The sequence below is a fragment of the Cyprinodon tularosa genome, unplaced genomic scaffold (genome assembly GCF_016077235.1).
Source record: "Cyprinodon tularosa strain WSP-4 unplaced genomic scaffold, ASM1607723v1 ctg83, whole genome shotgun sequence".
NCBI lineage: Eukaryota > Metazoa > Chordata > Actinopteri > Cyprinodontiformes > Cyprinodontidae > Cyprinodon > Cyprinodon tularosa.
This window is the reverse complement of record NW_024039596.1, coordinates 1,401,592-1,416,060: the sequence shown is the minus strand read 5'-3', so window position 1 is coordinate 1,416,060 and position 14,469 is coordinate 1,401,592. Positions and strand designations below refer to the sequence as shown.

General features: G+C 37.6%; 1 protein-coding gene across 2 annotated transcripts in view; it reads right to left on the bottom strand.

Annotated features, from left to right (window-relative positions):
• Positions 1-14,469, bottom strand: part of paqr6 (progestin and adipoQ receptor family member VI) — a 40,104-nt gene that overhangs the window by 18,385 nt on the left and 7,250 nt on the right. For both annotated transcript variants that reach the window (XM_038272439.1, XM_038272442.1), the window contains exon 2: positions 3,311-3,576. In XM_038272439.1, coding sequence (XP_038128367.1) covers positions 3,311-3,576 — 266 coding nt within the window. The remainder of the gene's footprint in view (positions 1-3,310; positions 3,577-14,469) is intronic.

Sequence of the window (14,469 nt, the reverse complement as noted above, 5' to 3'; positions counted from 1 at the left end):
TTTGTTTTCCCAGTTCCAAATCAGACTTCCTGCATTTATTCTGTCAGCAAATTCTTTGAAGCTACATATTTCGAAATTTCAGCTAAACAATATTAGTATTTAAGTCTCTTAAATATGCCTGAATACCTTGATTTCAATGTGACTAAAGATTCTGTTTCAATTACCAATTTAAAGTAAGAAGCTATTTATGTTCCCAGTGAGAATGTAAAGTAAATCATTTTGAACTTATTCTCTAAATTAAATGAAAAATCCTTTTACTCAGCCAACTTATTGTCTAAAATTACAGCCAGCTTTTATTGTTAAACTACCTCATTATTTCAGTTTCTACATGAGTAAATAATATTACCTGGAAATAAACTGATGTTTTACACATTTAGATGGTAGATGCTCTACATCTGATGTATTAAGCTTATGGAGTTTTGGCTAAAAAAGAAGAAGAAAAAAGGTAGATATTCGTAACCTGACTCTGCCAGATGGATTTGCTCCGCATATCCATCTGGAAACCTTCCGTTGAAGTAATTTTGGGAAGGGGCGAAAATACTGGTTAGCTGATTGGCCTATGTTGGTGATAGATGGGCCAAATAAACCAATCAGATCAACGAAGCATATGATGTACTAACAGAGCGACGATGAAGAGGAGCCAATTGATAGATCAAACTCTTGCCGAAACCAGTCGGGAGAAGAGCAAAAACATCTTTTCCTCTGAGAAAAGCCTCCAGAGCAGTGTTTTGCTCTTCTTTCAGTGAAGAAATACTCTGTAATTCCGATAAAACTTGCTCGATAGCCACGCTAACGCTAGTTTCATTGGCTGAAGCCGCCATGTTCTTTAGACTGAACTGTTGCGTTTCTCATTGCGTCACACCTCAACCCGCCTCAAAGCCAACGCTGATTGGACGTTCGTTTGGTGAACGGCTCCAAATTTTCTTTAACGGAAAGGAGCCAGACTGATCGGCGATAGGGGTGGAACGGTTCACAAAATCCACGGTTCGGTTCGGTTCACGGTTTCGTGGTCACGGTTTTCGGTTCGGTTCGGTATATGTTTATTGTTACACCGAAAAAAATAAAAATAAAAAATAATAAAAATTAATTAAATTTTTTTTAAAAATGAAATTAATGAAAAAATCCCCAAAAATTAATGAATTGTAATTATTTTTAATGATTCGCGGAAACCATGGATAATTTCCACATGTTTTGCTGCTTTGAATTTAATCATCTGGCGCATGCCCTCTACGATCTCCAAAGAACTCGGAGCGGACGGGAGCCACAGTGGAGGCTGTAGGCTTTGCTTTGTGCAGGCGGTCTGGAGCGCAGCGGAGCGCTGACGGAGTATGAGGGATTTCGGGGTTAGCCTGACATGTTGGTCATGTTGCCGTTAGCATAAACAAAACGTGTTGCACAATGCTTGCACACTGTTGCACTTTTATCCACAACTTTCTTTCCGCCGTCATCGTAGGTCACTCTAAATGCAAAGTGGTCCCATACAGCAGACCTATAAAGTGCTGCTGGCGCGTCTTCCAACTCCAGTTCTTTCCAACTCGCCATACCCACACAATTCTCCACTACAACTGATTTTTTTCTGCTACACCCGGCTACGCTGCTTCGCTTTTTCTTGTTTACTACTGGTGGTTGGCTTTGGTCGCAGTATCGCCACCTTCTGCTCTGGAGTGGAAACGCTTCGCCTATGAGAAAAAGGAGCAGCGCATGAACCGAACGAAACACACGCAAACCGAACAGAGACAGTCGAACCGAACGGTTCGGACGGTTTTCAAAAACCGTTCCATCCCTAATCTGCGAGTGAAACCTTGAAAGCTCGCGAGATCAGGATGGTCTCACGTAGCTAAGATATTCAACCTTTCTTCATTTTCATGCTGGCTGTTTTACCTCAGGTCAAATGAATATAATTGATCAAGTTGAACGCAAATTTTTATTCTCAAACTAAAAATAATAATACAATTATTGGTCGTTATGAGATTTATGAAAAGGCAACTAAAGGCTGCAGTGGGTTAAGTTGGGCGTACACTGTATGATTTTTTTTGCCCTCATCAGGCCGATTTTCCAGTCGTGCAAGAATTTTTTCGATCGTGCCGACTTTCAGCCTGATCATGTAGCCTGTAGTGTACAGGGGGTAACGAGGGGCGAGTAGCCTCTCACGACCACCTCCCCATCAGGAATCGTAATGTCGGGAGAAAATCAAACCGTCGTGAGGAGTTCTTGGACAAATCCTTCTGTTGAAGCAGAGCTATGAGCCAATTTCTCTTTTTCTTCGAGAATGGCGAGTCTGACCAGCATGGCGGCCATCTCTCTTTGCCGAGTCCAATGTGTGCATTGCAAAAGCGGTCTTAAAAATAAGTACAAAATTCACAAATGTACCCTTATTTACTCTTAATTTGAGTAGGTTAATAAGATGATTTGCCAATAGAATGAGTATTTGTATTCTGAAAATAAGATAATTAGATAATATACACTTAAAATAAGACAGTGTAATTGTTTTTTTTCCATTGGCAGAGTGTCTCTTTTGCCTACTCAATTTACTTATTTAGATTTAAATTTTTTGCAGTGTGGTTTTTGGACGTACAGTGTGAGCAGGTAGATCGCATCATGAGCTGTGAACTTTTAAACTGTGCACTGGAAAAAAATCTAAATCTAGATAAGTCATTTTTTCTTAAAATAAGTGCATTTGTTCTTGGATTGAGGAGGTAAAAGAGACATTTTGCTAATGGAACAAGACAATTTACACTTAAAATAAGACAAAACACAATTCCATTGTCTTATTTGAAGTGCATATTGTCTAATTATCTTATTTTAAGAGAAAAACTACTCATTCAATTGGCAAACTATCTAATTTACCTACACAAAATAAGGGTAAACACACTTAATAAAAAAAAAAAAATTGTTATTTCTAGATCATTTTTACAGTGTGCGGTTTCGTCTTACAGTTTGATTTGTAGCTGAGTACAACTGAAAATATGCCCAGCTTTAGTGTAATGTGTAAGATTCCTCCTCATCTCAGACAGGTTAGTGGAGAATCAACTCCAATGGCAAGAAAAGTTATGTAGAAAGCACAGAAACTTCTCATCTACACAGAGAAATCCCAGTTACTTCAAAGTTGAGTAGATGCTCCTCAAAAGGAGTCAGATTAAGTCTTTTGAGAATCTAATTAGGGTCGTTCAGCTTTCAGTGTTTTATTAAGATGCGCGACTTTCAAAGACATCCTACACGGCCGTGGCTAACTGTAGGATTCCTTTTATCTACTGCAGGAGAAAAAAGAAAGACAGGATTACTGATAGTGGAGCCTTCTGTTTTTTCTTACCTTGGGAACCTGATGGATGTCGAAGAGCTGGGGCAGTTTTAAGTTCAGCAGGTCTGTGGGCAGTCTGATGGCACCTCTGCCCCTCTGACACGCCTCCCTGAGCCTGGCACGCCCTCGGCGGCAGAACACCAACCAGACGGGGTAGTCGAACACTGGGATTCTGGTGCCCCGGTCTCTGCTGTCCGGCTCCCATCTCAGGCAGCGGCCCCAGCCCTGGCTCCACCCGACGGCGCTACTGGCCCCTATTCCCCTCCACACGGGAAACACTGCAGGACACAGAGAACACAGGCTAAGAATTGGCTATTATTCCCCCCCCGAACACAATCGGGTTGGTTTTGGTCCTTCCTATTAGGGGTGTAAATAATAATCGTTTCGTATGGATGCATCGATCCAACAGCCGACGCTCCGATGCATAGATACGTCCGCAAGAGTATCGATTCATGTTTTTATTTTTATCCACTTGCTTTTGGACGTAATTCTCCCTCCCGTGCTGCGGTGGCGCTAAACCTATTTTGCCCTCCTACCGCGCTTCCTGGTTATATTCTTACTGCAGAATGTCGCAGTGAGCTTGATGCAGACATTTTTGATTTATGCACAATATTGAAGCGTGGTCTGCGCTACACGCTGTGGGTCTAGATACGGCCGAGGCGGTGAGGAAGTGGGGGCGAGTTTAGGCAGACGACGGAGGGACATGAGGGCCAAAAAGAGCGGAGATCCATGTGGAAAAGGGTCCCAGCGTTCTCGCGCACCTCGCTCTTCTAGCGGGTCAAACTTCACGAGTTGTTTTCCGCAATTTCGGACATAAAAACAAAACAAGCCGGGATCCTGTCTGCGGCACTGTCTCTTGTCAGCTACAATTTGGTAGAGGTGCAGCGGAGCGTCTGTGGAGGGGGCGGGACGTCTGGAGCCGAGGTATTGCATTGCTCTCATTGCACTGATTTTGTGCAGGATTTTCTGATGCAAGGCCTTTCAGAATCTATAACGCAGGGGTATTATTATTTTTCAGTGAATGAGGTTTTAATAGGAATAGGTGGAGTGTCACTTTTCGACTTATGTTATTTGCTGTTGTTTCTTAAAAAAAAAAAAAAGGCATAACGTTATTGCAGCTTTCATTAATTTATTTCAAATTTGAAACATTGTCTAGCCTGTAAGGTGTAAAAAATAAATAAATAAATAAAAAATGGAACCAATTAATCGAATCGAAGTGTATTCTTGAGTATCGAAAATAATCGAATCGCCGGGTCAGGAAATCGATACCGAATCGAAACGATAGGTGTGATTTACACTAAGGATGCACGATATAATCGGCCCCCTATCGGCATCGGCCTTAAAACTGAATATCGGACATCGGCCACCCCACCGATATTTAACCCGATATTTGATCAGCTTCTGAGTTTCTAAAGTCTAAAAAAAAAATAAAAAATACTACTTCTTCTTCTTCCTCAAAAACTTCTTTTTTTACAGACTTAAAAACTTCTAAAGACGAGGGAAAAAATATTGATCCATTAAAATATCCCAATATCTTCATATGATGATATATTGCCATTTAAAAACACCATATCAATCTCTTTTACTAATGAAATATTGCTATATGTCATCGTTATGCTACGAAATCCCCCAAAAATTCACAAAATTTTGCCATATTTTTATAAGTTGATATATTGACGCGGTATCGATCTATTTTACTAACAAAATCTCACAAGAATTTGCAAAATATCACGAGAGTTTGTAACAGAACGATGAAATTTCACGAGATTTTGAAATTAAAATAGATCGATACCGCGTTTTTAAAAATCTATTTGATATCAGCATATGAGAATATATTTGAGTATATTATTTTTCAAAGTGTCAGAAATGGATAACAAAACTGCTATTTTCAATGACTACTTATTTTTGTCCAGCTTTAACATCGGTATCGATATCGGTTATCGGCTACATGAGTTTTAAAATATCGGCATATGGGATATCGGCCAAAATCCCAATATCGTGCATCCCTAATTTACACCCCTACTTCCTATGCTCTACTGCAGCCAACGGACCCAAACGTTCTCCGTGATTCCTCCTGTTTTTGTTCTCCACCAGGACTGCACAGCTTATCTGCTGCATTCAAGTTCATGTGATGTTTGTTATCTGCAGCAGAACAATCTGTCATTGTGGCTGATAATCTCTGCAGACGCACCCCCCCCATATGAAGAATGACTGAGTCTGTCAAACAGGATTCGCCTGTGACTAGACGCAAAGCGTGTAATGACATGTTTGCGGGTACCAACAGCTCTGCAGAGAGCATTCCTTGTACGTCTACAGAACGGGGACTCTTCATGTCAGACAGGCTGCAGCGACAGCGTCTCATCACCACATAGTCCACATTAACTACTTTCCTAATAGACTCATGAGCAAGTAGGAATTTTGATGCTTGGCTTTAAAATGGTTTGTCAATGCTGATGTCATTCAGAATGTAAATTACTCATTTCATAATTCAAGAAAAATAATTATTTAGCAAAAAGCTACAGGAGCTACTGTGTGGGCGGGTGAAAAACTGCCTGCTGTGATGCAGAGAACAGCTAATTAGGTAGAAATCATCCATCATCAAGTCCCAATGTTCGTTCAGATGAAGAAGCAAGAAAATAAATCTTAATCTCATTCTCCAAAGTTTATTATAAGGCTTTTTTATTTATTTATTTTTTTACCAAAATCTGCATTTTAACTTTCCTTGCTTTGTTTTTTCACAGATTTTGTTTTTTCTTTCAGATTAATTTTGATTTATTGCAATTTTTGTATTAAAGATGACACAATTTCCTTTTTAAGGCCAATATAAAAGCTCGCTCTTGACCACTAAAGGTGTTGCTTATATCCATGCAAACAAATACAAATGAGTCTTCGCTCCCGACTCCAGAGGAAAGAACAGAATACTTCCTGACACAAAACCTTTCTGCTTTAAGGTAACTGTGGAAACTACGCCACGTTTACCTTTTTACAGGGAATACTATCCTGTTCAGAGTATTTTTTTAACACCAAATCAGGACAAGAGATGAAGGGCAAGAAGAATGCCCTAAAAAGTCTATTCACTCATGCATTGGTTGTAAAATGGATGTGTAACCTGAAATTGCGAATACCTGCTACTTTACATTTACCTTGCATTAAGAAAGGGCTGGGGTGAGCTAAGGGACATTTTCTGCTGACAAAAGCAGAATTTTAATGAAAAGAAATTAAACATGACTCAAGTTTAAAGAAACGTTTTACTTGATTTAAAGAATTTTACATTTCAGAGAAGATAGCAGTTACTCTTAAAACCTTATTTTTAATTAAAGCGTTTATAAAAATTTCCATTTCTAGATCAGAATCAGAAATACTTTAATAATCCCAGAGGCAAAATACTTTTGTTACACGCTCCATTTACAGTTATATATATATATATATATATATATATATATATATAAGGGGTGGAACGGTTCACAAATTCAACGGTTCGGTTCAATATATATTTTTTGTTACAAAAAAAATTATCAAAATTATAAAAATGTATGAAAAAATAAAAATTTATGAAATAATCCAAAAAAATGAATGAATTGTAATTATTTTTAATGATTCTCGGAAACCATGGATTATTTCCACATGTTTTGCTGCTTTGAATTTAATCATCTGGCGCATACCCTCTACGATCTCCAAGGAACTCAGAGCGGAGCGGACGGGAGCCACAGTGGAGGCTGTAGGCTTTGCTTTGTGCAGGCGGTCTGGAGCGCAGCGGGGCGGAGCGCTGACGGATTATGTGGGATTTTGGGGTTAGCATGACATGTTGGTCGTGTTGCTGTTAGCATAAACAAAACGTGTTGCACAATGCTTGCACACTGTTGCACTTTTATCCACCACTTTCTTTCCGCCGTCATCGTAGGTCACTCTAAATGCAAAGCGGTCCCATACAGCAGACCTATAAAGTGCTGCTGGCGCGTCTTCCAACTCCTGTTCTTTCCCACTCGCCATAACCACACAATTCTCCACAACAACTGATTTTTTTCTGCTACACCCGGCTACGCTGCTTCGCTTCTTCTTCTTCTTGTTTACTACTGGTGGTTGGCTTTGATCGCAGTACCGCCACCTTCTGCTCTGGAGTGTAAACGCTTCGCCTATGAGAAAAAGGAGCAGCGCATGAACCGAACGCAGCGAACCGAACCGAGACAGTCGAACCGAAAGGTTTGGACGGTTTTCATAAACCGTTCCATCCCTAATATATATATATATATATATATATATATATATATATATATATATATATAGATACATTTTTACTTTTTCATTAATTTTTATAAAAAATTTTATTTTTCGATGTAACAATAAACCGAACCGAAAACCGTGACCACGAAACCATGAACCAACCGTGGATTTTGTGAACCGTTCCACCCTATATATATATATATAGTGATAGTGACGTGCAGAAAAAGTGCATAAATGTCAATAACAGAGGGGGGGTGTCTCAATCACTCGAGGAAGATTGCATTACTTTCAAATTCCATTTACAAAATGTGTGTTTTTTCCTTTAATAATGATGGAACAAAATTCACTCCATAAAAACACCCATGATCACCTTGGATAAAAGCAGAACCTTGGTGGATCAGACCAGAGAACCTCTGAATGAACCTCCCGCCCCGTCTGAGCTCTGCTCTCAGACTGACAGGTGGAAACGTTTCAGTTCCCGCCTCCATTGGTTCTCCTGGACCACAGAGGGTCTCGTTGCCTACAGACTCCCAGCTGCAGGATCTGGCCTACAAACTGGGACAAAGTGAGCTTTGTGGCGCCTGAAGCCTTCTGAGAGCAGAGAACCAAACAATGGCCGTCACACATTGAACTGGATGGAAATCAGGAAGAACACACACACACAGAGAACACCATCTTCAAGAGCTCTAACGTGCACACTCCACCCTGAATTACAAAAGGACTCTGAATTCTAATTATTGGCTGGAGATGCAACAGCTTTAATAGCAAAGACTGGAAGATAGCGTCAAAGATTTTTAAAGACGGCTCCCAATAATGATTATATATCAGTGTTTGCAGGTCATCTGCAACCAGTGATGACATTTTTCATGTCAACATTTCCCTTTGCATCTGTTTCTCTTGTTGCTCAGTGTATTTGCATACCTTCAGCACATTTTTGAAATTACTAAAACATTTCATTTTGCTTGGTTCATCTCCCCTCCATCTCAGAGCCCCCCCCCTTCCCGTGATCTCATCATGTGACCTCCTTCAATGGACGTCTTTATGGGTCCAATTCTGGCAAAAAGTCAGGACTGCAGAGATCGCGCCGCCCACACAGAGCCGCCTCGATCCGCGTGCTGAACTTAGGAAAATTCCACCGTTCTGTTGGAACACGTCCACTTGGAGCATAACAATCACTGCAAGTGGCCCTCGGTAACCTCACACCTCCAAACTATCCCCACCAGCATGTTTCTGCATGCGACACTAACCTGTCAGATAACTCAGCTTAACCTTAATTATTTTTACAGTTTGACAGCAGACTAATGCAGGAAGTTTAGAGACTTTAAAAAAGCAAAATCAGACTTTAAATTGAGCATAAAGATCCAGGTAGGTTTCTTTCCTTGGTTATTGTATGGAGTGAATTTTGTTCCATTATTGTTGCAAAGAAAAAACACATTTTGTAAGTGAAAATTAAAACTACTTTTATTGAATAGAAACTTTGATAAATGTGCAATGAAGAAAGAAAATGTTCTTGAACCTAAAAAGGTTTTGATATTGTATTGTGTTCTCAGATTTTTTTTTTCCATGAATTTCACTCTTTTTTTTAATTGTGTGCTACATATGACATCATAGTTCCTTCTGGGGGCGAGCTCCTCCTCTGGATTAAGTTTTGAAAAAGCATTTCTATTGGTCTAAAGGAACTACGCAAGATTTTTAGAGTGATCTGAAAACGCAATTTACAGTGGAATGTAATTCATGAAATTTAATATAAATAAGAGCAATAGGAATTAAATCTTTACAAAAGAAAATTGAAAAAAAAAATGTATATAAAAATACATATTTTGCTAAATGAAGTCTAAAAAAATGTGTTTTGTTTGTTTCTGGATAGTTTTTTTCTTTAAGTTACAAAATGTCTTCTTTACTTGTAACTATAAATAGAAAAATATCATTCCATAGAATGAATGAAAAACAGGCTGGTAAAATAATTTCCCTGAATAAATTAAATAAAGTTAAAGATTAAACTGTCTCAGTTTCCCGTAAAAAGTATTTGTTTCTGAATCAAAGTGCAGATTTCATTAAAGACAGAAGTTACTTTCATTTCCGTTTTACCATCAAGATCAACTGGATATTTTTAACTGTCAGATTAGAAAGAAAGGTCAGACAGACAGAGATTACCATCAACTGCTCCAGAAATAATTTGTGAAATGTTTTAAAATTGGGATTTTTAACCCGTAGCGTTGGGATTACGATGTGGTTCCCATCGATTCCTGATTCTGACACTTTTACGAAAAAGAAACATAAATTAGCTAGCTAAACACGCTCTGTCTGGATGAAATAATCTGAAGAATTGTAATTCCCTGAACATCTAACCTTGAGTGAACACCATCACTCATCACAGTTATTTTTAACATGTATATCAGGGTATCTTAAGATGTATAACATACTTCAATACATTTACTGGGTACAGACTACATGTTTTCTTTTAGCTGGGATAAATAAACACATTATTTGAAAAAGTGCATTTATAAAATGGTTTATTTTGATGAATAAATGTGGTATTAGGTGCCCCATAGGTCGGCTTTTGCCTAAAGAATATTAGATATTTGAGATCCTAATTAGGGCTGGGCAATAGATCAATATCACAACAGATCAACTGATCAAAATCAATAGAAAAAGACAGATGAAGAACTGCACAGCATTCTGGGGGATGTAGGCAGAATGATTGGCTCTAGCTTTTTAAGCTATTACTAAGCTAAGGTTTATGATGGGGCTGAGGTCAAGGTCAAAGTCAAGCTTAATAGGGTTACAATTACTATATATTAGGGGTGAAACGGTTCACAAAATCCACAGTTTGGTTCGGTTCACGGTTTCATGGTGACGGTTTTCGGTTAGGTTCAGTATATGTTGATTGTTACACCGAAATCCCATAAAAATGAATGAAATTAATGAAAAAAAAATAAATTAATGAACTGTAATTATTTTTAATGATTCGCTGAAACCCTGGATCATTTCCGCATGTTTTGCTGCTTTGAATTTAATCATCTGGCGCATGCCCTCTACGATCTCCAAGGAACTCAGAGCGGAGCGGACGGGAGCCACAGCGGAGGCTGTAGGCTTTGCTTTGTGCAGGCGGTCTGGAGCGCAGCGGGGCGGAGCGCTGACAGAGTATGTGGGATTTCGGGGTTAGCATGACATGTTGGTCGTGTTGCTGTTAGCATAAACAAAACGTGTTGCACAATGCTTGCACACTGTTGCACTTTTATCCACAACTTTCTTTCCGCCGTCATCGTAGGTCACTCTAAATGCAAAGTGGTCCCATACAGCAGACCTATAAAGTGCTGCTGGCGCGTCTTCCAACTCCTGTTCTTTCCCACTCGCCATACCCACACAATTCTCCACAACAACTGATATTTTCTGCTACACCCGGCTACGCTGCTTCGCTTCATCTTCTTCTTGTTTACTACTGGTGGTTGGCTTTGGTCGCAGTACCGCCACCTTCTGCTCTGGAGTGTAAATGCTTCGCCTATGAGAAAAAGGAGCAGCGCATGAACCGAACGCAACACACGCGAACCGAACCGAGACAGTCGAACCGAAGGGTTCGGACGGTTTTCATAAACTGTTCCATCCCCAATATATAAATGTGCCTTTTCTGTTTTGACCTTATTTTAAATAGATTTTTTTTAAACTAACTCCATAAGAAATATTCTATAAAAGTTCAAAAACAATCCACTGGACTTGGTTTCCAAGTTTGAAGACGTTTCGCTTCCCATCCAGGAAGCTTTCAATTCAAAATGTAAGAATTAGCGTTGAGTTCAAAGCTTTATATCAGTGGTGTCAAAGTTGTTCCAGAAAGGGCCGTGTGGCTGCTGGTTTTCTTTCCACCCAAGCAGTAGCACACCAGACTCCAATCAACCCATCAAGTCATCAGGTTAAGACTAGACTCACCTTGATGAGATGAATGGAGTCTGGTGTGCTACTGTTTGGGTGGAAAGAAAACCAGCAGCCACACGGCCCTTTCTGGAACGACTTTGACACCTGTGCTTTATATAATAGCCCAAAAACTTGTTTTGGCTTAGAAAACATGCAAATTGAACCAGAACAACGGGTCCGCTGCCCAGGCCAGATGTTTTGTACCCTGTAAATGATAGCAGGAAAAAAAATCAACTTTATTGCTGCATTGTAGGTTTCTGAGTCCATCCCATCGGTTTAATGGGCTGGGAAGCGAAACATCTTCAGAATTTTTACTTTTTTGGAATGACTATGACCTGGATGACTGAGAATCTTCACCAGCATAAGAAATATAAACATTTTTCATTTAAAATGAAACTTTTTTTCTTCACACTTTTTTTTTCCTAATCCTACAAATGTTTTAATCGTCCATCTCATCTCATTTTGTTTATGTTAAACTCTGATCTGCTGTGAAGTTATGATAAGCAAATATCTTCCCTACAGTGGAAAACTCTTTCAGAGTTCACATTTAATACAAACTGAGATTTATTCTGTAATCTGAGAACTACTTCCTGAAAGTTTACATAAATATTTCATCCATCTAGGAGATTACCTTGACATCTATAATACAGTTTACTAACATCTGATCTAGCATCTAGCAAACTTTTCAAAGTCCACAACAAAATGAAACATTTCAAGTAAATCTTTATGGGAGACCAAAGCTGACATAAAGAGTCAATGCAAAAATATATTAATGCTTAATAAATACAATCAATTGAGCGGTTTAATAATTTCCTTATTTATTGATTTAGTTTTTTATTTCCTATTTATTCTTATTATTTCATATATACACATACCAATATAAAACAGAGCAAAATCCTTCGTTATATTTACCGTCGACAGGCTGCAGCCTACCATTACCATTTTCCCATTCTCTAGATTTTTCTCCGCCACGAGCTTTATTTCCGAACACACAGCTTTATGATAAACCCGAAAGCTGTTCCAAATAAACGCGTGGAACATATATATTATATATGTATATATGACTTGTTTTTTTGTTGGCATAATATGGCATTTTAAATGTCATAATTATCACATTTAATGAATTTTAATGGCAATTACAGCATTATTTAAAAAAAAATTATTTACTGACTTTTAATGATTTTTAATAACCCGCAGAAACCCTGGTTGATGAATTTCTACATGCAGGTGAGCAAATTAGCTGATATTTTCAATCGTGCTTTGAGTACAGATGGGGTAACGGCAGTGGGGTCAGACTGGTAAATAGTAAAACTGAAAGTTAGAACAAGAAAAGAGGAGCGCAAGTGCGCCACTTACTGGCTGGGAGGAATTAAACTTACACATTTAAAAGAGACAGTAGTTTGGAATTAAACATAAAGTAAAAGGATGTGATGTAAGAGATTATATGACATTTTGAGATTTTTTTTCCATCAATCATGGGGAAAATAAAAACTTAGGGCTGAAACAATTAATTGGATAATTGTGAGTAATCGATTATTGATTATTGAACTGTTAGTAAAACCAAAACTCTAAATCAAGTCACAGACTTTGCATCACACTGATAACACAAAACCAGAAAGAATTCAACTCAATAAAAAAAAAAAAATCTGCATATAGATTTGTCTGCACAGCTCTGAACTTCCATATCATAGCGTTTTTTATGCACCATGTTTTTTTTTCCCCACACTGTTTACATTTGATCACTACTGCACTTTATGAAATGAAAATGTTCATTTCCTGGCTAAGCTGCTGCTCATTCACTGTCTGAAAGCTGTGTGAAAGGAAATTTCGTTTTGTATACACTGTGTGTATAAAAAAGGACAATAAAGTTGTCCAAGTCTGTTGAAATAATCTTCAACCAATTTAATAATCGATTAATCGTTAACAAGAGTACAGAGACTCTAAAATATGCCTTTAGCTGAGAGAGCAACTCAGGTTGAGCAGTAATTATATCAAAATCATATAAAAAATAATCAATAGATTAATCAATTTGCAATATAATCATTAATTGTGGCCCTAAAAATGCAAATAAAAGCTGACATCAGGTTTTATACAACCTGAAAGCTCCCTCTTCCTCTCTATGGACCATCTAAACACTTGGAATGATGAGTCCTGGCAAAGGGAGGAAACATGCTGTCCAAAAAGGAACAAGCTTATTGCTCAACATGCATGAAGTCACAGTTTGAAACAAGAAGCCAAAGTCTCAGCTGGAAGAGTTTACAGGATTTAACTGATTTAACAGAAAAACACAATGAAAACAACTTACGCCTCATACGTATAGCTGAGCTGCTAATAGTCTTTAACGGTTTTCTTATATACAAATATAAAAAGAATATCTCAGATTTTACAGTGCTATAAAGTTTTTTTCATTTAGAAATAAATCAAAGACTTAAATGTAACTTTAAAAAGTAATAATAAACCCTTATTAATTTGGTTAAATAGAAAAACTCCTCTAATGTCTAATAAGAAAGTTCTGATATTGTGGAAAAATACAGGCAGGAAGAAAATTAAAAAATGTTATATATATATATATATATATATATATATATATATATATATATAAAAACAAGAACATCTTGAATTTAACGGTACTATAAAAGTTTGATTTATTTAGAAATAAATTAAAGATTTAAATGTAGATTTAACTTCTAAAACTAATAAAAAAAAACCTTATCAATTTGGTTAAATAAAAAACCTCTAATGTCTAATAACAATGTTCTGATACAGTGGAAAAATACAGGCTATATATATATATATATATATATATATATATATATATATATATATATATATATATATATATATATTTATACATACATACATACACACACACATATACACATACACACACATACACATACACACATGTGTGTATATATATATATATGTGTATATATATATACACATATATATATACATGTGTGTGTGTGAGTGTGTAAGTAATAATATAAACCCTTATTAATTCGATTAAATAAAAAAAAAACTTCTCTAATGTCAAAGAA